This window comes from Talaromyces atroroseus, assembly GCF_001907595.1.
Source record: "Talaromyces atroroseus strain IBT 11181 chromosome Unknown scaffold_8, whole genome shotgun sequence".
NCBI classification, from domain to species: domain Eukaryota; kingdom Fungi; phylum Ascomycota; class Eurotiomycetes; order Eurotiales; family Trichocomaceae; genus Talaromyces; species Talaromyces atroroseus.
This window is the reverse complement of record NW_017971440.1, coordinates 280586-304456: the sequence shown is the minus strand read 5'-3', so window position 1 is coordinate 304456 and position 23871 is coordinate 280586. Positions and strand designations below refer to the sequence as shown.

General features: G+C 45.9%; 8 protein-coding genes across 8 annotated transcripts, besides 3 other annotated features; 3 read left to right on the top strand and 5 right to left on the bottom strand.

Annotated features, from left to right (window-relative positions):
* Positions 1-644: 644 nt before the first annotated feature.
* Positions 645-3717, top strand: UA08_06063 (hypothetical protein; the record flags this gene model as incomplete). Its single annotated transcript, XM_020268755.1, has 7 exons — positions 645-1121; positions 1192-1273; positions 1492-1822; positions 1899-1954; positions 2000-2094; positions 2160-2246; positions 2314-3717. 7 exons carry the CDS (start codon positions 645-647, stop codon positions 3715-3717), a joined length of 2532 nt encoding a protein of 843 aa, XP_020118684.1.
* Positions 3718-4317: 600 nt separating this feature from the next.
* On the bottom strand, positions 4318-6165 carry UA08_06062 (hypothetical protein; the record flags this gene model as incomplete). Its single annotated transcript, XM_020268753.1, has 8 exons — positions 4318-4436; positions 4512-5016; positions 5073-5193; positions 5264-5331; positions 5399-5570; positions 5637-5652; positions 5725-5817; positions 5886-6165. 8 exons carry the CDS (start codon positions 6163-6165, stop codon positions 4318-4320), a joined length of 1374 nt encoding a protein of 457 aa, XP_020118687.1.
* Positions 6166-8382: 2217 nt separating this feature from the next.
* Positions 8383-8921, top strand: UA08_06061 (hypothetical protein; the record flags this gene model as incomplete). The annotated part of the gene is made up of 2 exons (XM_020268752.1): positions 8383-8625; positions 8679-8921. 2 exons carry the CDS (start codon positions 8383-8385, stop codon positions 8919-8921), a joined length of 486 nt encoding a protein of 161 aa, XP_020118591.1.
* Positions 8922-9843: 922 nt separating this feature from the next.
* UA08_06060 (hypothetical protein) lies at positions 9844-11985 on the bottom strand (the record flags this gene model as incomplete). The annotated part of the gene is made up of 1 exon (XM_020268751.1): positions 9844-11985. One exon carries the CDS (start codon positions 11983-11985, stop codon positions 9844-9846), a length of 2142 nt encoding a protein of 713 aa, XP_020118681.1.
* Positions 11986-12817: 832 nt separating this feature from the next.
* Positions 12818-13948, bottom strand: UA08_06059 (hypothetical protein; the record flags this gene model as incomplete). Its single annotated transcript, XM_020268750.1, has 3 exons — positions 12818-13020; positions 13086-13741; positions 13797-13948. The coding sequence occupies 3 exons, from the start codon at positions 13946-13948 to the stop codon at positions 12818-12820; spliced, it is 1011 nt and encodes a 336-aa protein (XP_020118680.1).
* Positions 13949-14559: 611 nt separating this feature from the next.
* Positions 14560-14605: a repeat region (Identified by RepeatMasker using a combination of RepBase library and repeat library created with RepeatScout).
* Positions 14606-16425: 1820 nt separating this feature from the next.
* On the top strand, positions 16426-17470 carry UA08_06058 (hypothetical protein; the record flags this gene model as incomplete). Its single annotated transcript, XM_020268749.1, has 2 exons — positions 16426-16497; positions 16556-17470. 2 exons carry the CDS (start codon positions 16426-16428, stop codon positions 17468-17470), a joined length of 987 nt encoding a protein of 328 aa, XP_020118683.1.
* A 928-nt stretch (positions 17471-18398) lies between these two features.
* UA08_06057 (Versiconal hemiacetal acetate reductase) lies at positions 18399-19886 on the bottom strand (the record flags this gene model as incomplete). The annotated part of the gene is made up of 5 exons (XM_020268748.1): positions 18399-18425; positions 18705-18780; positions 18825-19276; positions 19358-19717; positions 19782-19886. 5 exons carry the CDS (start codon positions 19884-19886, stop codon positions 18399-18401), a joined length of 1020 nt encoding a protein of 339 aa, XP_020118682.1.
* Positions 19887-20781: 895 nt separating this feature from the next.
* Positions 20782-20882: a repeat region (Identified by RepeatMasker using a combination of RepBase library and repeat library created with RepeatScout).
* Positions 20862-21237: a repeat region (Identified by RepeatMasker using a combination of RepBase library and repeat library created with RepeatScout).
* A 1061-nt stretch (positions 21238-22298) lies between these two features.
* Positions 22299-23843, bottom strand: UA08_06056 (hypothetical protein; the record flags this gene model as incomplete). The annotated part of the gene is made up of 3 exons (XM_020268747.1): positions 22299-22657; positions 22706-23138; positions 23223-23843. 3 exons carry the CDS (start codon positions 23841-23843, stop codon positions 22299-22301), a joined length of 1413 nt encoding a protein of 470 aa, XP_020118623.1.
* Positions 23844-23871: the final 28 nt, after the last annotated feature.

The window sequence follows — 23871 nt, the reverse complement described above, 5'->3', positions numbered from 1 at the left end:
GTTTTATTCTAAGGCAATGCTTCGCATATTCGCTTTGAAATTGACTATTTTTTCCCGTTCTACTTGCTTAAGTGCTTCTTCTTTTCTTTTGTTTTCCCTCGATTTTTTTTTTTTTTTCTTTTTCTTTTTCTTTTTGCTTTCTTCGCCTAATTTATTCTAGAGCGCATATGTAAAAAGCACTGGATAGCACGTTGTTGTAGAGCATGGTTGATTGTATGAGCACTAAGCAAGCAACTCTTTACTAAATCTTACCAATCTAATTTTCAGAGTATACACTCAATAAGTGATCTACTGTGTTATGATAGATCACAACTTTAATGCTATGTCAGGCAGTGCCAAGGCTGGTACGGAGACTGTATGGTAAAATGTGACTGCCTATACTCGATCGATAAGATGACGTCGAGATCGTGGCGCAAGCAGCTTTTTCATTGGCTCTCACCAGCGAAATGCGATCAGATGCCCCGCTGTTTCTCCACAGTTCTCCGTGTTTATTTCCTACATTACGTACTGTATGTACAGACCCCTCCCCCTCCTTTCCCTCTCCTGATTTTGCTCTTTTCTTCCATTCAACATTCATCTCCCTGAACGAACTCCCTATTGTTATTATTATCAATAATATTACATATACCCCTTATAACCACATCATGTCTTACGGCGGCGGATACGGTGAACAACAACAAAGCTACGGCGGAGGAGGATACGGCGAGCAAGAGAACTACGGAAGAGGAGGAGGATCGTATGGCGACCAGCGATTTCGCGGAAACTACGGTGCCAGCGGCCCTGACTTCTCCGACCTTGCTAGCCACGCCCAGAACCACGGTGGTAACAGTTCGTCGTTCTTTAGCGAGGCAGCCAATTATTTGCAGCAACAGCACGGCAACATTTCCAACCAGGGCGTTGATGAGAGTCATATGGTGAACTCTCACCAGAGATTTTATGGAAACGGTGGCGGCGGTGGTGGTGCCCCTGCAAGCTCGAATGAGCTTGGTGCTGGTGCTGCCATGCAGGCACTTAAGAAGTTCACTAGTGGCGGTTCTGGCGGTGGACAGAATCAATTTATTGGGCTGGCCATGGCTGAGGCTGAGAAGCTTTTTGACCAACAGAGTGCAAGTGGCAACGCGGTGAGTTTTCTTTCCTTTTTCTTTTCGTTATTGTGTCGCGCAGCTGTTGCTGACGTTGTTGTTTTGCTAGTCCGGAGACAAGCAGTCTGCTATCAACTCTGCTGCTGAGACAGCCCTCAAGATGTTCACCAAGGGAGGCGGTGGTTTGGGAGGTACTGGCGGCCTTGGAGGGTCCTCTGAGTTGTTGAGTTTGGCCAGCAAGTTCTTTTAAACGGCTTACTTATATGTATGTATGGAATGGCGAGTACTACCGAGGCATGAATATATATGAAATGACGTCTTGATTGAAGGATGATCATGTATACAGAGGGCATAGCAGAGTAAACCCAGGATATAATAGTAATATATCCTTTATCTATTTTATATTTAGCATATTTAGGCACGCTCGGAACGGCAGCCGAGATTGCGTCAAACAGCGCGAGACGAGGAGGGGCGGCGGCGGAAATTTGTATCTCCGAGCGGCGTGACGGAGCGACATTTTTTGTCTCCCAGGCAAGAGAAAAGAGAGGAATTCCTGGAATCCCCTTCCTTTTACTCACTTTCTCCCTTTTCCTCACTGATTCCTTCCTCGCTTCTTCTTTATCCTCTCGCTCTCATCTTGCACTGGCGCACTTTCCTCCGTCGGTCACCCAATCCGTTCCTATCAACCAGTCTGACCAGCCGGAAATCCAGATCCGATGCACGACCACGCCGCAGAACTTGTACTCCATTCCGTGTAAAATCGCGCCTCTGGCGCTACGATCGTTTACAAGCAATGGCTCTCTCGAAATCGAACAGGATCATTATCCTGTTGATCATTGATACAATATTTTTTCTCCTAGAATTGATTGTCGGTAAGTGCTTGTTCATCGTGACTCTTAACTATGCGTACGTAATAGCGTCAAACAAGAGACATTGCGCTAATCAATGGATGAATTCTGCTGCAGGTTACGCCGTACATTCACTCGCTCTCGTCGCCGACTCGTTTCATATGGTGCGCTTTATATCTATTATTAACAAGCAATAGAAAGATACTAACTTCAACGATCCCAAATTTAGCTTAACGATGTCCTCTCCTTGATCGTGGGCTTATGGGCTGTGAAAGTTGCAAACCAAGAATCCAATTCTAAACAATACACATACGGCGTAAGTGGATAGACCGGGATAATTGTTTTATATGTTTTCGTTTTCGTTGACAATCTGACTGGTTCAGTGGCAACGTGCGGAAACCTTGGGTGCCTTGGTCAATGGTGTTTTCCTTGTGGCGCTGTGCATGTCGATTTTCCTCGAAGCAATCCAACGGCTGGTTGAGCCTCAGGAAGTGAAAAATCCCAAACTGGTCTTGGTTGTTGGCTGTTTCGGTCTGTTGTCTAACATCCTTGGTTTGCTACTCTTCCACGATCACACCCATGGCCCTGGAGCTGAGGAACATGGACATGAACATGCACAGGGCGAAGAGGGAGATTTGCATGCTGCAGAGGAAGGGCACATCCACGAACATTCGACCCGCAAGATGGCCGACGAGAGGAACACTGTTGCTAGTGTTATGCCTCAGAATGTTGTAGGCGTTCGCCGTACTGATTCTGAGGACGTTGGGGAACGCCCTCAAATAATCGGCAATGAGAATGCAGGATCCCAATCTCAGGAAAGCCGGAGGTCTAGTTCCGGTCGGCGCGCTTCTTGGGGCTATAGTGGATCGAAGCCGCGAGCCTTTGCTAACCTGGACGACATTCATGTCCACCCGGCTGATCGATATCAGAATATCATCAATGCTAGCCAACTAAATGAGGAACCAGCAAGCGAGTCTGAAGACGGTGGTGAAGACGAGTCTACCGCCACGGAGCGCACTAGTTTACTTGGAAAAACGAGTCGCACACTACGGTACACCAATGGAGACAGTGCCCCGGCATCTAAAGCTGTCAAGGATGACATTCATCGGACTCATAACCACGCTATCCCGAAATCTGGAAAGAAAGGCCATGGCGGACATTCACATGGAGATCTCAACATGAGAGGAGTCTTTCTGCACGTTATGGGCGACGCACTGGGAAACATTGGAGTCATTGCCTCCGCGGCTGTGATTTGGCTAACCAGTTATTCTTGGAGATTTTACGTCGATCCAGGAATTTCACTCGTCATTACAGTCATTATTCTTTGCTCGGCTATTCCACTCTGCAAGGCCGCATCTCGGATTCTTTTGCAGGCGGTCCCCGCTGGAATGAGCATTGACCACATCCAAGAGGACATTAACAGCATCCGCGGTGTCGTAAGCTCGCATCACCTACATGTGTGGCAGCTGAGCGACACTAAGCTTGTTGCCTCGATACACATCCAAGTTGGAAGCGAGATCAAGGATGAGGGATCCGATAGCTACATGGAAGTTGCGAAAGAGATTCGCCGATGTCTGCATGCCTATGGGATTCACTCATCGACCATTCAACCCGAATTCGCTCCTGATACTGATTCCGAGAGCCAAAACGGCGCTGTATCATCTTCTCACAGCGGAGGTGACAATACCCGTATCCCCAGCCGTGCCAGCAGTTTCGGAGACGATAATGCATGTCTATTGGACTGCGGCGACGAATGTCCTCGTGGACAATGCTGCCCTAAGAAATAAACCCCTTTCCTCTTCCTTTCCTCTTTTCTTATGAATGCACACACATACCCCTTGACTCCTCACTTCCCCGCACGCCGCGCGGCCGCAGACAAATTATTTCTTCTGCGAGTTCCCCTTCATTCATATTCATTTTCTTCATACAAACTAATTACCTGTAATAATAAAAGCCGAGCTGGACCTAATCCCGATCAGTTTTGACTCCTGTCCTGCGTTTTTCTCTCTGTAAAACTTGCAGATTTTCCTCCTTCTCTTTCTTTCTTTCTCCATCGGGCTGGTTACGGTGTATTCCTATTCTCTTATTCTTTCTTCCCCATCAGAGTTTTTGTATTTTGTTATCTATTTGTATGGTGTTTGTTAGAAATGAGGACTTTTTCATACCTTTGTTAGTTTATCATTCCGTATCTGATTAGACGGTCAATGCTAGTCTAGAGTGGTAATAGTGGATTATGCTCTGCATTAATTTTCATAGTTTTTCACTCATGGTATAAAAAGTCGGTATTCAGAATCAATGGCTCATTCCTCCAAGCTTCCCAAGCCTGTTTGTAGGCAACTCATATAGGGCACGCTAACTTAGCCCTAACTATTGACCTAGTCGCGTGGCTATCCAACAACTATCTTCTTCTCAGTGGTTATCTTACTCAACGTCTCATTTGACAGATTCAAAGTATCTTGCACAATTTGTTTGGGAGTCAATCCAATCCACTGCGCGAGCGACATGTCTGATTATTTATTCAAGTCAGCAAGTCTTCGAAACAGAAAGGTGGGAATAGATGGAAAAGATGGAAAAGACTCACCAGAGTAATGGTCTGCCTGCAAAACCTCCAAAACAATAAGTACCTCATCCCCAGTATTCTCGATGTAATGGCTATTCGACTGAGGGAAATAGGCTATGTCGCCCGCCATATAATCAAACGTAGTAGCCTCACTAGGCGGCGTGAAAAGCGTCGCACGGCCCTGACCCTGAATGAAAAAGGTCCACTCGTCACTCGACGGATGCCAGTGAATCTCCCTCATTGCTCCGGGGTTAATAGTGACCACAGCCACCGAGAAGTCGCTAGCAATGGGGAAGGAAAGAGGATCAATGATCTTAACGGTTCCACCTTCAAGGAGTTGCGGAGGCTGCTCTGAGAAGTGGTACGAGTAACTCATGTTTTTGGGTATGTTTCCTGCTGAGCCGGTTTTATTCTGTTCTTGTATGTCGGTGGGTGCTGGTGTGCCGGGGAAGATGAAGAGTTTGTGTTCGGGTATGTTTTGCAAGGCGGAGATGTCAATTCCGAGATCTTTGGAGAGGACTTCTTTCTGTTATTTTGTGTTAGTTAGCTCTTCTTCCCTCCCTGGTTCTTATTTTGACTTACTGGATTATGAGCAAAAACTTCTGATGCAAGGAATGTGTTAGTTTCTGAGAATGAGCCTTGGTCAAAGACGAGCATGAACTCGACGCCGTTCTGTAGTGCTTGGATGCTGTGAGGGATCCCTCTAGAAATGATTTTTGAATCAATCATATATTTCTTTAAAAGGAGACTACAAAGTGAATGTGAGCGCTTACGGTGGGAAAAACCAAACATCTCCTTCGCCGACATCATCAACGAATGTCTCACCCTCATCGTTTACTGCCTATATTTTCCATACCATTAGTCTTGCCATAGAAATACTTAACCGTAAAGGAAACTGTGCAGCATACTTGAATTCTGCATGACCCATTCAACACAATAGCCCACTCAGCAGCCACATGCCAATGGAGTTCTCTGTATCCGGCTGCTTCGAGTCGCATGTTTACTCCAGCCATTTTGGTAGCAGCGGGCATGACATTTGTATTTTCTTCACGAGACCAGCCGGATCTTTCTTTTCCTAGTCTGTGTAGTGGACCATGTTAGGGTATACATGCACATGCCATAACGTAACGAAGAGTGTTCACGCACGTGACTGAGCTAAGACCTGTTAAATTGTTAACCACCAGATATTTCCTTTACTGGAGATTGTCAAGAGAGGATACATGTAACAACATACCTAGTGGCCATTGCGCGTTGATTGTAGCAACCCCAGTGTCTGTTCCTGGAGGAGCGAGTTTATCCGGGTTGATTTTGTCATAATTCAAGTTCCCTGTAAGCAAATAATCAATACAAATCTCAGTCAACCTTTCTTTTCTAAAAAGGGAACTCGTTGCATACGCGGGCCAGGATCCGTGCCACCGGTATCTCCTCGGATCGGCTGTGGATTCTCAACCTTCTCAAAGTCCAGATACAGACCGATGTCAGGATTGGCTGTCTGGCCTGGCGCGTACTGAAATGAGATTGTCTCCGTGTTGTCAACGGGGACCGTGTTCGTTGGCGAATATCCTATCAAGCGTGGACCTCCTCTCAGAGGATTTGATGATGCTGCCGCCGGTGCTGCAGTGACAGCGTCGATGGCTGAGAGGATGAAGACGGCGAGGGGGATGAATCGATTCATTGTCACGGAGAAAGAAGAGATTTTCAAATGTACTCGAGAGCCTCCCTAAGGCTTTAATGTCTAATACCAAGGCTATTTGGATAGGTCTTGAACGAACACGAAAATCTGCAAGTCAGGGAAAGGAGATAGTAGGTGCTTCTTATAGCAATTCCCGCATTCCCAGGTTTCCCCAATTTTTTCCTATTTTTATATCCACTTCACTTTTTTCCCCTCATGTGAAATATAAAAATATCTCTCTCTCTGCTCGCAGACTAGGGGAGGGCAAATATCAAGATCCGTCTTTGTGTGGTCCACCGCAACCTCATCCGACCCATGCAGCAGAGCGTCTCCTCTTCTCCTCACATTTGACGTCAGCAAACAATGCAACGCACTATTCTACCCCTCACGACTTAAAATGAGTGAATTAAAAAGTAATAGACGAGAGCTGACCGGAGTTTCACAATATTTGCATTGATACTAAAAATTGCAGGTAGTCTAGATAGTTATTCGGGTAGATGAAAGTATTTACTTGTACGCTATATTCTTTGACTGTATGAACGAAACCATAGGAAGAACCTTATTGTAGCTGTTCATCTAAAACATCTTAACGTAGTGGAGGAACGTATCTTGGTCACTGTTTTATTACGCAAAAATACCTATATATAGTATACATGCAAGGATGAATCTAGTATTGGCTGAATGATTAATAGCTGAAATGCGCCGCCCACTGGTGGCACTACAGACAGAGATGGACATAATAGTAAAATATACCAAGTTCACAGGATATGACTGGACGAAGTGAATGATTGAAGAAATAGGCTCCGCGGGTGAGGATCTTATGGCTTGTCTACTAAAGATCACCGGTAACTACCTAGGTAGTAGAAGTTCATATGTTGATTATATTTGTGGACAGCTAGAGAGTATTCCCGGGTTTATTCTATACGTGCATACGTTCTCGTGGCAATGCAGAAGATTGATTACCTGTAAGTTTGTCTGCCGGCGAGATTCAATAGTCAACCGGAGAGAAACTATTCTTATATATCAGCTGATCAACAGAAAACAATCCTTGAAATAGACATATCAAGGGGTCTTCTTCACTTACGTGAAATTATTCAGTGGTACCCTCTTCAAAAAATCCCTCGAGAGATTTAATTCAGTGCGTAATTTTTCTTTTCCCAAACCGGTAATTACCAAGCTCGAATATGACCCCCTCACCTTAATACAGGGCTGGTTGGCACATGGTCAAGGGCCGTATAATAATCCCGCAACCTTGGAACTCTTTTGATCCTAGGGGTTGTGACCCTGCCTACTTCTTACACATGCCGATTCATCCGGATTATCCGGCGCTTGGAATTCAAGAAGAAGGTTTCCCGGGATTTTCAAATACTGCCTGGATACACAAATATCTTAGATTGGCCACGTATCTATTTATAGAACCAATCGCATCTCTAGCCAGCAGCGAGTATAGGTGAGAGCAAACAGACAAGTTCTCAATTTTTCCACTCTGCGGTTACAGAAAAAAAGAAAAGAAAGCTACCAAGTAGAAAAAGGGAGGGGGTTTGGATTCAGCCCCGGTCACTTGTATATGCACCTACGTTAGAAGTCGGCAAATGAAGAAACAAGAGTTGCCAAGCGTCTGCAAGGACAAGGATGATGCAGATGCAGCATTCGTCATGAGCGATTCGCCGAATGACGTCTATAATCTATGAATAGATACACACATGATTTACTCTCGGTAGATATGGACCGGCTTGGCTGTGTAATTCCAATGTATGGACGCATAGGACCTACCTTATTCCGACGATTTGGATATATCCTGAACTACCCAAATAGGCAACAATCTAGCTACTCCGGGTGGATTCAAAGAAAACTCCGGGTTCCAGCATGCCGTGGTTTCTCGGAGGCACTGCATAATCACACCAATTTCCCTAAAAAATCATAAGCTATTTCTATTTGCAGAGGAGCCTATCTAGGTATGCCATTTTTATATAAAAAATAAGTAACGTGCCCTTTGAAGTTCAAAGTCTAGAATACCTCAACAAATCAGTCAATCAGCAAACTCGTAGCCAACTATTTTCCACCATGCTAGTAGTGCTTTCCCAATATTGTTAAGACGTTGTGGTAGAGTTAGCGTTGGTTTGTTTGATGGATAATTATATGTATGTGTGGGGCTGAGTGGGAACGAAAAACCTCGCATCTTCCAAGACGATAAGCCCTTTTTTTTTCCCCAGTGATGCAATGAATCCCTTTATTGGCGTATTCCAGCCAAATAAAACATGGCATCGCATCGGTCTCACTTCCGAATTCCCGGATATAGCCCAAGGCGATGATGGCTGCCGGATAACACCCAGCTGCAAAGCCTTCAAAATTTACAACACAATCGGCCAGGGTCCAGTCGAAGCAAGCGTCGATCTACCGGGGGACCTGAAAGATCAAGTGCTTATCTTCAAGTACAAGGGCAATTTCCATGCCATTGATCACGTATGTCTTTCAACAAGAGATTCACTGTACTCAAGCAAGACTGACTATTCCAGCAATGCCCTCACTCTTCATTCCCGCTTTCTCAGGGCAGTCTGTTCGATATTGAAGATTTTGGAATCACTCTCAGCACTGGAATTACGTGCCCCAAGCATGGCTGGTCATTTGACACTGTAACCGGCAAGGCAGACCGTGGAAACTATAGGCTCAATATTTGGGAAGTGCAGCTGCGTGATCAACCAGGGTCTAACACCAGCGATAAGGAGGTTTGGGTGCGGCGGAAACAAAGGATTGGTTGATTATACTAAACGATAATATTTTCATATTCTAAAACAACAACTTCTAGAAGTAGTGAACTCAAGAAACGGTGCCTTTTGTGGGCTCTCTGCTTCCCAATTCTAATTCATAAGACGAGCCTGGCCTACTAGTTTGTTTTTGTAGGTATACCGCAGGAACGTACGTACTGGGGGTGTGGTTTCGCGGAGACTCGGTGGCCCAAGTCCGTGAACTTCAATTCAATGTGACGAGGACAGCAACAAATCGAAAAACCAGAATATTTGCTGCATAATACTGCTAATATAGCTCCTGTTGAGCCTTTGACTGTGTGGAAACTATCCGGCAGGCCCGTTTCCAGGCTCCAAAGGTCATTTTTACAAGTCGAGTTATCCATGCCTGCGCCAACTATAGGTCTTCCCTCAGATCCTTGCACCGAGTACATATCGTACTATGTTTGGCGGGCTGGAAATATAGTCTCCCTGGTATCCCTGCTGATACTTGCGGAGCACATGATTGTAATCATTGTATACGTAGCCTCGAATTCATCCCTAAATTGGCCCACCACATACCTAGGTAAACTTCTCTTAATAAAGTGTATAAATCCAGGGGGGTCTTGGAAGATTGCCGTCCTTTCCGACGGAAATGAACTCAACCCCTCAAGCCCCCAATAATCGTTTCACCCCGCAAGAGTTGCGTGGCCTGCGTATAGAAAATTGGAGTATTACTGATCAATCGTCCATATGACCAAAATGTCCTCGGGTCTACCTGTCTATTCGATGTAAGATGAGCCCGTGCGTAGGAGCCGAAAGCGAAGAAAACAAGGGTATATGACATTAGCTAATATATACAAATCGAATAAAGAACAGCCTGGCCAGCGTGTGTTATATAATAAACAATAAATCATAAATATACACAGGAGAAGCAAAGTAGACAAACGCCGTAAAATCAGAACCGCGGCACTCGACAACGGCTTTTCGCGTCTTCTGGCGCCGTCCGCCACACCACATCTGCGACCTCCTTGCCCACTTGCTCAATGGCATCCATTGCCCAAAGAACATCCAAGTGCTCGTAATCATCAATGATCTTGTGGTGCACAAGATTTACATACGGTTCTCTGCCATTGCGTAATCTGCGTAGAAGTCTGCGTCCATCCACCAAATCGTCCGAGCCTGCAATCCATAATGCGAACGGTGGTGTTTTGGGCCCATACCACGCGTTCGCTTTGCGATGATGATGATGATCAACAGCAACTTCTGCTGAAGACGAATAATCATCCGGATCAGGTGACGACGACTCGGCGTGAGTTTTGGCAGCTGCACTCCTGTGCTCATAGGCTCGGTCCTCTTCTTCCTCTCGCAGTCCTTGCTCTTCAGTGGCCAAAATGCACTTCTGGACCGCGAAACCGTCACGCCCAAGCCACCATCGCATGCTCTCTGCGCTAACATAAACCGGTGAGAATTGAAACATGCGGTCACGTAGTCCCCGATCCCACCGTTTGTCGCTCCAGTCAAAAAGATAAGAAAACACACGATAGCCAAGCACACCGTACAATCGTGACGGTAACAGACGGTGCATCGTCATCATAAAAGGAATGAAAGCGTGGATGCCGAAGAAAAGCCGAAACGCACTCGGAGATATTATTCGCATGAAGCGGAAGTAGGCTTTCTTGATCAGAGGCCCGGCATATGCCGCCGGTGCAAGGGCACAAAATACAGATATGCGCTCGCCCAACTCAGGTCGTTGGTCTTCCGCTAGGGCCACCATAGCCTCGGTGGTACCTTGACTATGGCAAATAAGGCCTAGAGTTTCAAATCCAGTCTCGTACAGAACTCGAGAAACAAAAGCTGGAAGATCCAGCACACCCATGTGGCGAATATTCCAACACCACATACGCGGATCGTTATAGTGGAGTGTCGTGTGTTGCGGCTCAAAGCCACATCTATTGTTGCCCAACCAAACGTCATATCCAGCCTTGCACAAAAAGAAAGCTAAGCTGTCGTCATCGTTGGCACAGTAAGCGCCTGCACTTTGAAGCAAGCCGTGGATCAACAGGACAGGATATCGGTGGTTTGATGACGGCAGTTCACCGGCTTTCTTATCATAGAACACTTCTGGTTTCCGGAAGGCCCTCTCGCTCTCCGGGAACGGTGTATATTCATGAGGATTATAAATGTGCCATAATGTTAGAATAAAGCCATCCTCCGTCTGGACTTTGAATGTCTCGACATCTAATCCAACACGCCTAGCGTAGTAACCAATGTCAAAGATTACCGGGTCATCTCCGCCTTCTAGAGGTGGGAACTCTCTATCTGATTCCGGGTCCTCGACTGGTTGATTATTTTCTTGTCCGAATATCGTATCCATCTTCTCCGTTCTCATCTCTCGTTGCCTGTGTTCCCACCTCTTCGCAGCTTCCTGTCTCGTCAGCTCTCTTTCCATCTCTTCCTTATAGAATGGCCTTTCAAACTTTGAATCTTGCCCCCTAAATCGCAAAAGAAGGCTTCTAACCCCAATACTTATTCCACTCACACAAGATCCCATGACTATCACACTGAGAAACGAAAGTGAGAGGCAAAACGAGACAGCGCGAAAGGTCTGGCATTGCAAGGTTCGCAAGAGAGACGGCGGGCCATAAAGTGGCAGCGGGGGAAAAAGCGGATGCGTATGTGCTGGAGGTTTAGCTATATCAAGCGGACCGCCATGCCCTTCAGGCGAATGATTGTTCTCCGAGCGTATTATCTCAGCAGGTAAAACTTCATCCTTCGTTTCAATCTCACACGGACTCGACTGCCCCAATAAAGGGAAGGTATGTTGATCATAGGCAATAGCTTCATTTCGTAGACGATTTAATTTCTGTGCTTCCTCCACCGGCACTGCAGGTAAACGGTCTCCTTCTACGGTCTCAATAACTGCATCGTGTGGGGTTATAAATCGCCCTGCAAGTGCAGTATTTTCGTCGCGCTCGTCTTCGTTACGTCCACCCAGAGATAGTTTTTGGGCCTGTTTGGCAAATTTAAGAGCCTTTGACGGTTTGCTGCGATTGGAAGCGTTGGTGGACGTAGAGGACGAGGGCACCGGGGAGGACATGGTTAGGCATAGGTGCCTTGACGTGAAGGGGTTCTGACACGGTAAGACGGCAACATGAATGACCCCAACACGGTGTAAACACGGTGCCTGAGAAAGATGAATTGATTCTGTTTAGCAGGGGTTGATGCGGAGTCTAATTTAAGTCGGGGCTAGGCCTTGGCAAGTGGGGCCGCAACCCCGGCCTATGACGTTGGGGCTCAGATCTCTGACATTGTGGCTTAGAATAGAAGCAAGTAGAGAAAAAACATGAAATCATTGCAGTTGTTCTTGTTTTATATAGATAAAAGATTTAATAATAATCAACTGCTTTCTATTATACTAGTGCTCGCTCCTAGCTGCCTTTAGATTGTCAAGTAAGTTAGAATTGCTTAATCACACTCGGCCTGGTGAGTGAGATTACAGGCTAAAACGCCATGTGTATTCAACACTGAAAAAATTCAAATTACAAAGAAGAGATCCTAAGCCATCTTGTCATTCTTGTTTCTCTCCCTGACTCTTTAATTGACATCATCTTTATTGTCTTGACTTTCGACTTTCACGCCAATCCCTCAAGTCTTCTAGGGCCACTTACAGAAAGTATTAACTTTCAACTGTCATGAGATGATATTTGGCTGGTGAATTTGGCGGTGTAAATCGTCCAATTCTAATAACAGCAAATTTCAGTCTTGCGCAACTGCAGGTTGTTATTTAGCTACGAAAAATGGGTGATGGGCAACCCGATTATGTCCGAATTACGGTTCCTAGCAGATGGCTTATATTCTCATCAATTCCTCCTAGTCTCGACTATGTCCTGAGTACTTTTTTAAACAAAAGATTGGTAGCTAGTACACGATTATTTTTGCTTGCCCTCGAGGTCTGTAAATAACTCATAGCCAAAGTCCTTGCTCGAATCATTGAAACGAAGCTTCTTATCGAGCTGATCAATTTCTTTGATGTCCGAATCGTCAAGTTTGAATGCAATGTCGAAGTTCTGTTTGATGCGCTCTGGAGATTTGGACTTGGGAATGACCGAGCGGCCATGTGATATGCCCCAGGCTTGAAGATTTCAGTCACGTTAGCAGCTGTAGGACAACGTAAAGACAAAGATCAGACATTCTTACCAAGAGCGACCTGGTTCGATGTTTTTCCATACTTCTTCCCAATCTTCACGAGCTTCTCGTCGTTCACTAGCTGACCGTATTTCTCACGGGAGCCATAGATTTCGTTTTGGTTACCAAACGGCGAATATTGGGTGACATGAATACCTTTCTGCTTGTGGAATTCTGTGAAGTCCTTCTGTTGCAACCACGGATGTAGCTCCATCTGGTGAACCGCTGGAACAGTGGATGCATTCTCCAGAATGCGCTCAACTTCCTTCTTGGAGAAGTTGCTTATTCCAATAGCTTTGGTCTTTCCCGTTTTGAGGAGAGCCTCCATAGCTTTGTAGGTCTTCATTTTATCAGTAATGCGCGATTCACGTGGATGAGATTGGTAGAAGGAGGGGGAACTAACGTCAAGATAATCAATGTTATCAGTAATCAATCTACCATCTTTATCGGAGGGGAAGGGGTCGTCTCCACGCTTAAACGCAACCGGCCAGTGCATCAGGAAAAGGTCGAGATATTCGAGCCCCAAGTCATCCAATGTCTCCTGTAATGCCAATCCAACATCATCTGGATGGTGCCTGTTGTTCCATAGCTTGCTGGTAACAAATATATCGTTGCGCGGCACGCCACTCTGTTTAATGGCCTTTCCCACTGCTGGTTCAGTACCGTAGCTAGAATTTCAATTTAGCTTTTGTTTCAACAAGAAATGAGTAGTGGATGAAATACCATCTTGCGGTATCGATGTGGCGATAGCCTGCTTTGAGAGCTGCAAGGACCGCGGCCTCCTGAGCCCCCTCGTCCTGCCATGTTCCTAGTCCAATAGCAGGAATCTCAGCGCCAGTATTGAGCTTGAAAGTCTTCTGGTTCTGGAATGACATATTGGTATTGTTGATCATTGGAATTTTGTATGTGACGAGAGGCACAGAACAAGGACGCCTCTTTTAAACCATCAAAGAGACCCATTTTCTGATGTCAGGATTTATTAATCGTTACGTTGCAATGACAAGAGCGTCACGGTGTGAGGAAATATATCTTGTACCTAGATATAGAAAGGCCCATGACGTCAGATCTGTCCCACCCTGTCTGAGTCCGGATATGGCAGTAACCCTAATCCCATACTCCAATTCCAAGGTTCTTCTCAATGCCTCAGAACTTAGAATGCCAATTGAGTTGGAGATTCTGGTTGTGGTGGGGCAAAATACTGCTCCGTCCAATCCTGCTGGGTTTCTGTAAATTGACGAACCTGCGCTTGTTTTGGCGATGACTTGACAGTTTCCATTCTGCAGACAACTGTTTACCTGGCCACTCTGGCAATGATCTTGCCTTTGGAGGCTGAATGGGATGCGTATTCGACGTCATGATTCCCTGATGTAGCAGCCCGAACATGTATCTCTGCCGCGTTGACCTGTCTGCCTTTGATGTGATTCTTTAGCGCGGCGGGACGTCTCACAAACAGACAACATATAAAAAGAACACCATTTATATGATTTTATTAGAAGCTCCGTTGAGGAGTCCCGTTCTGGTGGCTTGATGGTCGAAAACATGTTGTAGATCGCTTCTCTTTCTCCCAGGCATCAACTTGTTGGACAGATTTGCATCTAGCGTTTCCCCCTGAATTTTTGTCATCAGAAGACATTTGACTCATCGATCGTGTGCAGATGGCTCATACGCCCGGTCGGGCTGCGAAGTCTAAGACAGTAACAGAAACTCTCCTGAGGAACAGTGACTTATTTTTACGAATATGTCCTGTGTTGTTCTGCACTAACAGTCACGTGAAGTTCTCTCCTTGGTGATTTCCAAATAACCACATCGGCTCATGCAAAAGGGAAATGGGATATCGTAGTTTTCTAGTTTTCTCATACAATTTCCTGGTTCGATGTCGCATCCAATCACAATACTGTCCGGTCACCTATCTAATACATAAAATTGTTTTATGGATGCGTTGACACTGGTAACTAGAAAATCGCCAGCGACAGAATATGACGAACCTGATGTAATCTCTCTTTAGAGGTTCTTGATGATACAGAGCCCAAGAGAGTTCTGGGATTTTCTGTGATTGCAATGCACTTAAGTGCACACAGCCTCCTATTTAGGGAAGATTGCCTAGAGAAGCCAGCTGAACAGAGAAAATAGACCGCTCCACTGAAGATGGGCCCCCGTCAAAGAGGGAGGGTGGCTGGGATTATCAGTGGTATTTGGTCCTACTTTTTCGGGTTCACCAGCTGAACTCTTGGAGTTGGATGATGAAGGCGTGGACGACTAAGTCTCAACCTTAACCCAAATGCAGTCTGAGGATTCCAATCCAAAACCAGGACGACATTTGGCGACAGGCAGCAGGAGCGGTATAGGCAGATCACGATTGATCCGGACTGAAGATTCAAACCCGCTCCTCTATATCCACTGGGGATGAGTATGAATTTATAGCCCTTGTCTGTCTTGAAGGCCTCTGCGCATTAGTCTTTGCTATTGAGTCCATCGTTCCGTTAGAGGCATATATCCATGAACGTTGCCGTGATGACACAGGAAACGACGTCCAGGAATCGTAGAAATGTAGGAATATAGAAAAGATGACCACTACTTACCCGGCCATTTGGTCTTGATATGACGGATGAGCCGAAACACTGCACGGACCCTGGATAACTAAATGAATTCTGCTGTACTGAGAAGGTCAAGTTGCTTCAGCCCAGACAGCGGTGAGACACGCACAGAGGCAGTTGGTGCCAGTTAACGATGCCGCATCAGTGGCGTGACTGGCAGCGCATCGAAGCAATGCATCTCAGCGGAGTGTCTTATGGCAGTAGTGCAAAAATGTACGGGCCAAGTTAACCACAAGGCACGAAAATTTCGTTGAGATACAAGCTATGTTGAAGCACTAGAACCGTGCGAGTGCTAGGCTGGCCGTATATAAGCGCCACCATTGAATAACCATGATATATGGAGACTGTTGGTGGGGTCTATGTGACAGAAAGTCTGAAACTAAAGTGTGCTCACATAGTAACAGTTATGCAGTATGCTTACAGATCGGGGTTGATTGGTTCCTGTAACCCACTTCTCCTTTCCTCTCAGATTCTCAATCCTTGAAACTTAATTTTGATTAATAAATCAAACCGTATTCTTGTGCTAACATTCTTCGACTATAAAGAGCGGTCGGATTGAATTGTCTCTTACATACCGCATAGACGGGATTGCTATGCCTTGCGACATTAAAAACAGCTTCTAGTCCATGACGACCGAGTTTTGCCCTTTTTACGCAGATTCTTGAGGTATGGAAATAGTCCATCAATTTAGCTCTGAAGATGATACTAGCGGCTTTACAAGTCATAGATTCTACCGCACACGTTAATTGGACGCGATCATGACGCAGCAATACGCCGCCCAACAGTTACAAGGTTTTAATAATCGCATAGATACTGTTGCCATTATCGGAGTACGCACTTGTCTGAAATCTCCAGGCGACCCTCTAAATCTATTCTAATATCCTCCAGGCAGGCGGGCAAATTGGTAGATTCTTCACCAAACATATCCTCAAAACTGGAAAGCATGTGGTCACAGCTATTACACGGCCTGGCACCTCCCATGCTTTCCCAGGCGGCGTAAAAGCAGCCGCTATCGACTACAATGACGAAGACTCTCTCGTCTCAGCTCTGACGGGACAAGATTTCCTCATTATCACTCTGTCCCTCGCTGCACCCCCAGATACGCACAGCAGGCTAGTTAAAGCGGCGGCGAAAGCTGGTGTCCCATATATCATGCCGAATGCTTATAGTATCAATTTCTACGACAACGAAATCCTTCAACGGGACATTCCAGTGGGCCAGACTGTCCTCGAGAGGATCGCCGAGGTCAAGCAGCTAGGAATCAACTGTATTCCAGCCATGGTCGGCTTTTGGTATGAATACAGCCTTGCAATGGGCGAGGACACCTTTGGGTTCAAATGGGCCAGTCGCCAGGTCACATTTTACGACGAGGGCAAGAAGTCCATTAACTGCTCTACATGGGATCAGTGTGGCCGCGCAGTGGCTGCTTTGCTCAGCTTAAAGAGACTGCCTGACGACGAAGACGATAAGTCGGTAACTTTGTCTCGGTTCCAAGACCGACCACTGTTTGTGTCGAGCTTCACTGTCAGCCAGAAAGATATGCTAGAGAGTGTGAAAAGGGTGACAGGAGCTACCGAGGGAGAATGGAAGGTGTCTTACCAGCCTAGTAATACTCGGTATAAGGAGGGCTTGGAAGAACTGTACCGGGGTAAGCAAACAGGTTTCTACAAAGCGATGTATGCCAGAGTGTTTTATCCCAGCGGCGACGCGGACTTTGGACCAGACAACATGCTTCTTGGACTACCGGAGGAGGACTTAGATGAGGCGACCCGTAGAGCGATTGAAATTAGCGAAGAATTTTGAGATAGTCGTCCTAGTCTACTAATGTTATTTCCGTGACGGCTAGAGGAAAACTCACGCTCTTTCCAGTTTATAGTCTCAGTAAGCTACTAAGGATGGATAAAATTCTTTAGCAATTTACATGTTACGAGACATCTCAGAATTTGTTCTGATTTGACAACACCTTCTCGACAATGCGAGGAATAAAAGCCTAATTCTACGAAATCTATTAGCCATTGTTTGATTATCACGCTTAAAATTGACATACCATGAAATACAGGTTTAATGGTGTGGCCGAACAAGAAGATCGGTTGCTTATTACTGAAGCGAGACACATCCGCCATAATCTCAGCGGCCTCGGCACTTTCGAAGGCCTCCTTCAACCCCTTTTCGCTTTCCCAAAACACCTGGTGTCCAAAGGCATACCAAGGATCGGTACCATCCAATGAGGGCATAAACTTGGTGGCGGACCCGCCCTTTGGGGCCAAATTTGGTCCAATGCTTTTCAATGAGGGGCATATAATTCTGCGTATAATAATCGATGTCGTACTGAGCATCAAGCTCGTTGGGGGGAAACAACAGTGATCGTGCACGCCTTTTATGATTTTAGAATGCCTGATTAGGCGAAAGAGGTTTTCTATTCTGGGAAAAGATAGCAAGTGAGAAAGATGATTGAGTCTGGGGCAACGGTAGGAGGAAAGAAGAGCGACTTCTATATTCGTCTACCCATTATCAAACCCAGCGGTGCCACGTTCTTCCTCCTTGATTAGAACCTAATTGGAAGTGACCACTCAAAATGATTTTTGCCCATGTTGAAGCACTCTGAAGCCAAGAGAGTATTAGGGGCAAAAACAACAGTACACTGTTCACCGCTCAGAATCCTCCCACTGTGATGAGGCAATTTATAATCGAAGCGGCGGACTTCAAGAGTGAGGACGCTTGCAGATGGAATTTAACGTTCGCGAATGTAATTGAGCCACTACATATAGGAGCAGCCAGCCTATCAAATATAACATGTAAGCAACCCGCCTCAGATCTCCACCACTGCCAGGAACAAAACCAAGATAGATGTGACCAATGACGGTTGAGAAATAAGCACATAAACATCTTTACTATGTAATCTAGAGTAGGAAGCTTCGGTGAGTAACCAGGCGGAATATGATGAAAGACGAATGCAATGGGAGTTGCAAGACATCTACTGTCTCGTCAATGTTCTTCAGGTAGATACAAGTCATTTCGAAGCTCCGCGAAAACGCACCAATGCCGTCGGAGCGGTATCTTCACACAATTTTCCGAACACAATTAGAACCGCCTCAGTAGCATCGGTTATCTTTCTGATGGATGTATATTTTTAGGCATATAAGGCTCTTCCACGTACTGCTTCTCCTCCTCAGTTAGTTGCACGCTGATAGCACTGACGGCCTCCTCAATTCTCCCGACACTGTTGAGTCCCAAGATAGGATTCTCGCCATTGCTCAAGCACCATGCAATGGCGACCTGGGCCATGGTAGTTCCCTTCTTCTTTGCCAGCTCTTCCACCCGGCCAACAACAGTCTCGTCTGCCACTGTCTCCCGATCGCGGATGATACTTTTCAAACTCATATCTGTCGACTCGCGCACGGTTGAGCGGGAGCCCCAGGGTCGAGCAAGCACGCCGCGGGCCAAAGGCGACCAAGGAATGAGCCCGATTCCCGTATCCTTACAATAGGGGATCATCTCTCGCTCCTCTTCACGGCAAATCAGGTTGTGCAAGTTTTGCATCGAGATGAATTGATGCCACCCATTACGGGCAGCTATATTTTGAAGGGACTGGAATTCCCAGGCTGCCATCTAGAATTGAGCTCCAGTTAGTTGACCATTATCCCCCCCCCACCTCCTTAAACAAAAAACCCGAAGATTGAAGTAACTAACCGAACTGGCGCCGATATATCGTACTTTACCGCTGTCTATGACATCGTTCAGTGCCCTCATTACTTCCTCCCGCGAGGTATTGCGGTCGAGGCGATGGATCTGCAGAACGTCGATGAAGGTCCCAAGTCGCCGGACACTTCCTTCGACTGCATCAAAAACATGTTTTCGAGACAAACCCACGCGGTTAACCCATTCTTTTCCATCATTGTAGATTGTCGCACGATTGGGCGGCTGGCCACCTTGATCATCCACGCCGAAATAACATTTGGTCATGATGACCACGCGGTCGCGAGGGATTTGCTTCTCTCTCAAGAATTTACCAATGATTTCCTCTGAGCGACCATGAGAATAGACGTCCGCCTAGCTTCCACCATACACGTCGGTCAGAAATACATCCGATAGTTATATGTCTTCTTTGGCATACCGTGTCCCAGGTGTTGATGCCCAAGGCATAAGCATGTTCTAGCAGCGGAAAAGCTTCTGCTTCGTCAAGGACCCAACTTTGCCAATTGCTGCTGCCATATGACATGGTGCCTAATATGATCTTGGATATTTTAAGGCCCGAATTGCCCAGTCTAAAGGTTAAGGGGGCCGGTGTATCAGTGGCATGCATTCTCGAGCGGGTCTAATGGCAACTATACCGGACATATTCCATTTTCTGCTCCATAACGTCCGAAGATAGGGTTGGCAATCAGCTCGAATGCTGGGTGAGGATCGAGAAGAAATGGAAGGTAGTCATCCCCATGACAAAACAGGACCAACAGCCCATGAATAAATAATACAATAGGGGTGGGGTAACCATAGTCTCGACCTTCGATGATGGTGAAACTCATAGAACAACATCTCCACCCAACGCAAGCTTCATGAACTTACTGCATGGAACCTTGAACTATGTGATGTAACCATAACGTTCTATCTTACTCGTCCTAAAAATAAGGGGGAAAGAAAGTAGAGAATAAAGAAAAGAAAAGAAAAGGCTGTTCTCAATTTTCTGGCACTTCGGAACACTGAGAGTTAGAGCCTGGGGAACGCCAACTGCTTACTCATTTCCTCTGATTGGCTGCGATAGCGTTTCGGAGTTTATTGAAAGTGGCGTCCCATTTTGCCCGGACGTATGCTCCTACTTTGAGTATATATCCAGCAAATAGAAGTCTCTCGTTTATCGAGCTTTCTTTTCACGGGCAAGGATGGCATATAGCGTTGACAGTGGGCCGATCTATCATGCATACGCTGGATGACTCCACCACGTACGCTACCTGCTTACAGATCGAAGTTGATTGGCTCGAACATAATACTCCTTTGTTGTTGGAGATGGCAAATCATTATCAGCAACTGCTTGAGTGGCATCTTGTTGGATTCTTGGCCGGGGAATGGTTCTGACCAATCCGAAGCCCGCGTACACACGCTTTACTACAGACAGACTTCAACCGGCATAAAGCGAAGAAGGAGCTAGCACTATTAAGGAAAGGCGTCTAGTTAAAGCAGCGAACAGCATGACCACGCAAAAGATATATATCAACATGTATTTCAGAAAACAAGAGAAATGAATACTATCATATATACTAGGAGAACTATATAGACGCTCTCATTCATGTGCCTAGTTACTGCTTGGCATAGCTCTTTAAATCTGGTAACTTTGATTGTACACTCAGAGTGTCAGCAAGGCAAACATACTTAAGATATTACAATACCTCAAGGGACTTCTTCTATCTTAGTTGTAAGGCTAATCTTTATCCACCCAACAAGCATCCTGCTATCCAGTAGGATTATTTAGATAATCAAAGCCTCGAAGAACCTCTGGGTGGCTCAACCATCGTATTGTACCTCGACATCGCCAGTGACAGTTAAGATGGATACAGGTCCATGACACGTACCTATAGGCTGCAGTAACAATCATAACTGGAAAAAGCTTGATTGAATTATGAAATATAATAAACCCACGTAGTATTATTATCTCTTTCATAAAGATTCTTGTCAAACAACGGTAATAGTTGCATACTAGTTATCTTACCTAAAATACCTAGTCTATGCTTGAAAGGTATATCCTTCAATATTCCTGCAACTGAGGGAGAGAAAGAAAGTCAGTGAAGTGGCATGCAGGTGCCCCATTGAGTCCTCGATCAAGTCCTGCCAGTCACGAAAAGGGAAGCGAACAAACGAAATTACGGATGCGCTGGTTAGGAAGGATGGTACTCCAGTATACATTTCTATGTATCCCTTCTAACTTCAGAATTAGCTTTTTCGGGGCAATAAATTCTGCGTTCTGCTTAATGAGCCGTTTCTTTACTGGTGCCTGTGTCTTCACTGATACCACAGCTGGTTACATCGCTTTGATCAGCATTCTATTCAGTTGCGATATTATCAATCTTTTCAGAAAGCTTTTGTTTCAACCGCTCTTCCTCGTTAGTTTCTTCACTATTATTGATTTCTTCTTATATAGTTCTCTCCTGCTCTTTGGTCTTCTCCTGATCAGCCTCGTTCATATGGATATTGTCCGGACCTAGGGAACTGACGGTTCGATGATTCATACTACTCGAGTTTTACATTTCTATTCAGCACTACTTAAGAGTTTGATTCTTGTAATATTTTTCTTTATTATAATGCAGTAAATTAATTTATCGGTGATTGGGAATCAATCATTAGATAATACACTAACTTCATTATCTTTCTCACACAGTCATCCCTGAAGCACCTTACCTATAAATCCGGAGAACCGCTTTCGAACGAGTGCCTCCTATTATTTTGTACCGTATGAAGTGCATATGATGGCTTCTCTGTTTTCTCCAGCCTTCCGGAGCTCTGCTAGCTTTTGTTGTCGCCTAACATGCTTTAGATCTGGAGTAAGTATCATGAATAGTCTTCAAAGACTAGGTTTTTTTTTGAAGACATATCTTCGACCTTCTCCAACTCCCGTATGCACTATCTTGTTGAATCGATTTTCTTAGAAGGTGTGGGGAACAGCGAGCTGAGGAGACTTCCACTCAGGCCAAGGACCGATCAAATGATCAAACGACGGGGAGTTGGAGACGCGAGGGGTAAAGTCCTCCAAGTCCCACAGGTAGCCAAGGGTCTTGAGAACAGAGGTAGCGCTGTAAGGCTCGGCCTGGCCGTTGGTTGGGTTGACACCATAGTCCTCAACGTAAGCGGGAAGGGTGTAAGGTGAGATCAAGAAAGTGGGCATACGACCACCATAACGGTCGAAGTAAAGGGTATAGTTCTGGCCATCGACAGCAGTTTCCGTGTAAGTTTTTGAGTCTGGTCTCACAGCAGCGGGGGCCGGAATATGGTCGAAGAATCCACCTCGACGAAGTTAGCTAAAGAAACAGTATGAGGTGGCGAAGTTCTTACCTGTCTCATCGTAGGTCAACAAGAGAAGAGATTCTTCCCACTGAGGACCGTTGCGAAGGGCCTCGTAGATTTGCTTAACGAAAACCTCACCGTAGGAGACGTTACCGCTAGGGTGCATGGAGTTGGTGTTAAGGCCACAGCAGGAAGGGTTCAGGTAAGACAGCTGAGGAAGCTGGCCCAAGTAAGCATCTTGGAAGAAATTCTCGATGGGGACAACGCTGGACTTGGCGTTCTCGGCAGTCCAGTTAAAAAACAGACTGTCTGGAAGAAACGCGCCATTGGTGCCATCGTAGTTGAGCCAAGAGATGTTCTTGCTCGTAGCTTCTTGGAAGATGCTGTTAATGTCAACACCAGAGGTGAGGAAAGAATCGTCGTTGTAACCATGACCATCCGAGGTACCTGAAACGGCACAAAGACGGTTGGGGTTTGTGGGCTACTCAAATATCAGAAATTTGTTCTCGAATGTCTACATAGAAGACACAAATGCAAACGGAAACAAAACATGGAAGGCACTTACTCCGGGAACACAAGAGAACCAGTAGTTGAAGGTGACGAATTCATCTACCAAGTTGACCATGACGGGGATCTCGTCCTCAGAGTAGTAGCCCATGACCTGCTTGGCAGCAGTCTCAGCGGTGATATGCGGATAAGAGATCATCTGTTTCTCAACGAAACCTTGCTGGGTTTCTTTGAGACTGCCATTGGAAATGGCGTTGTTGTTTGGCGAAAATTGGCCAAAGAACTCAAAGTTGTTGCCGGTGACTGAATGGTCCGGGTCATTGACCACGGAGTCAAAGTCCTTGAGGCTAGTGCACCACTGCTGACCATTTGGCTGGCTGAGATTCTGTGGGATGCAGTAGTCACCGTTGTTGGTGGGGTTGTCTAAACCACGGCCATGGATACCACCGAGGATATTGTCGAAAGAACGGTTTTCAAGCAAAATCCAAACAACGTTCTTGATCTTGCTCTTCAAGTTGGCAATCGACTGCTCCGATCCGGCCGTGTAGCCAAATGGCGCAGAGGTGTGCTTATTCATAGACTCGCTTCCAGTCCAACCAAAGTGGGCTGAGGTCGGGGAGGCCAGGGCCGAGGAAGCCAAGAGGCCGGTGACCGTAGCAGCAGCAACGCCAGACTTCATGATGGCACTTTCAGGTAGCTTCTGAGGT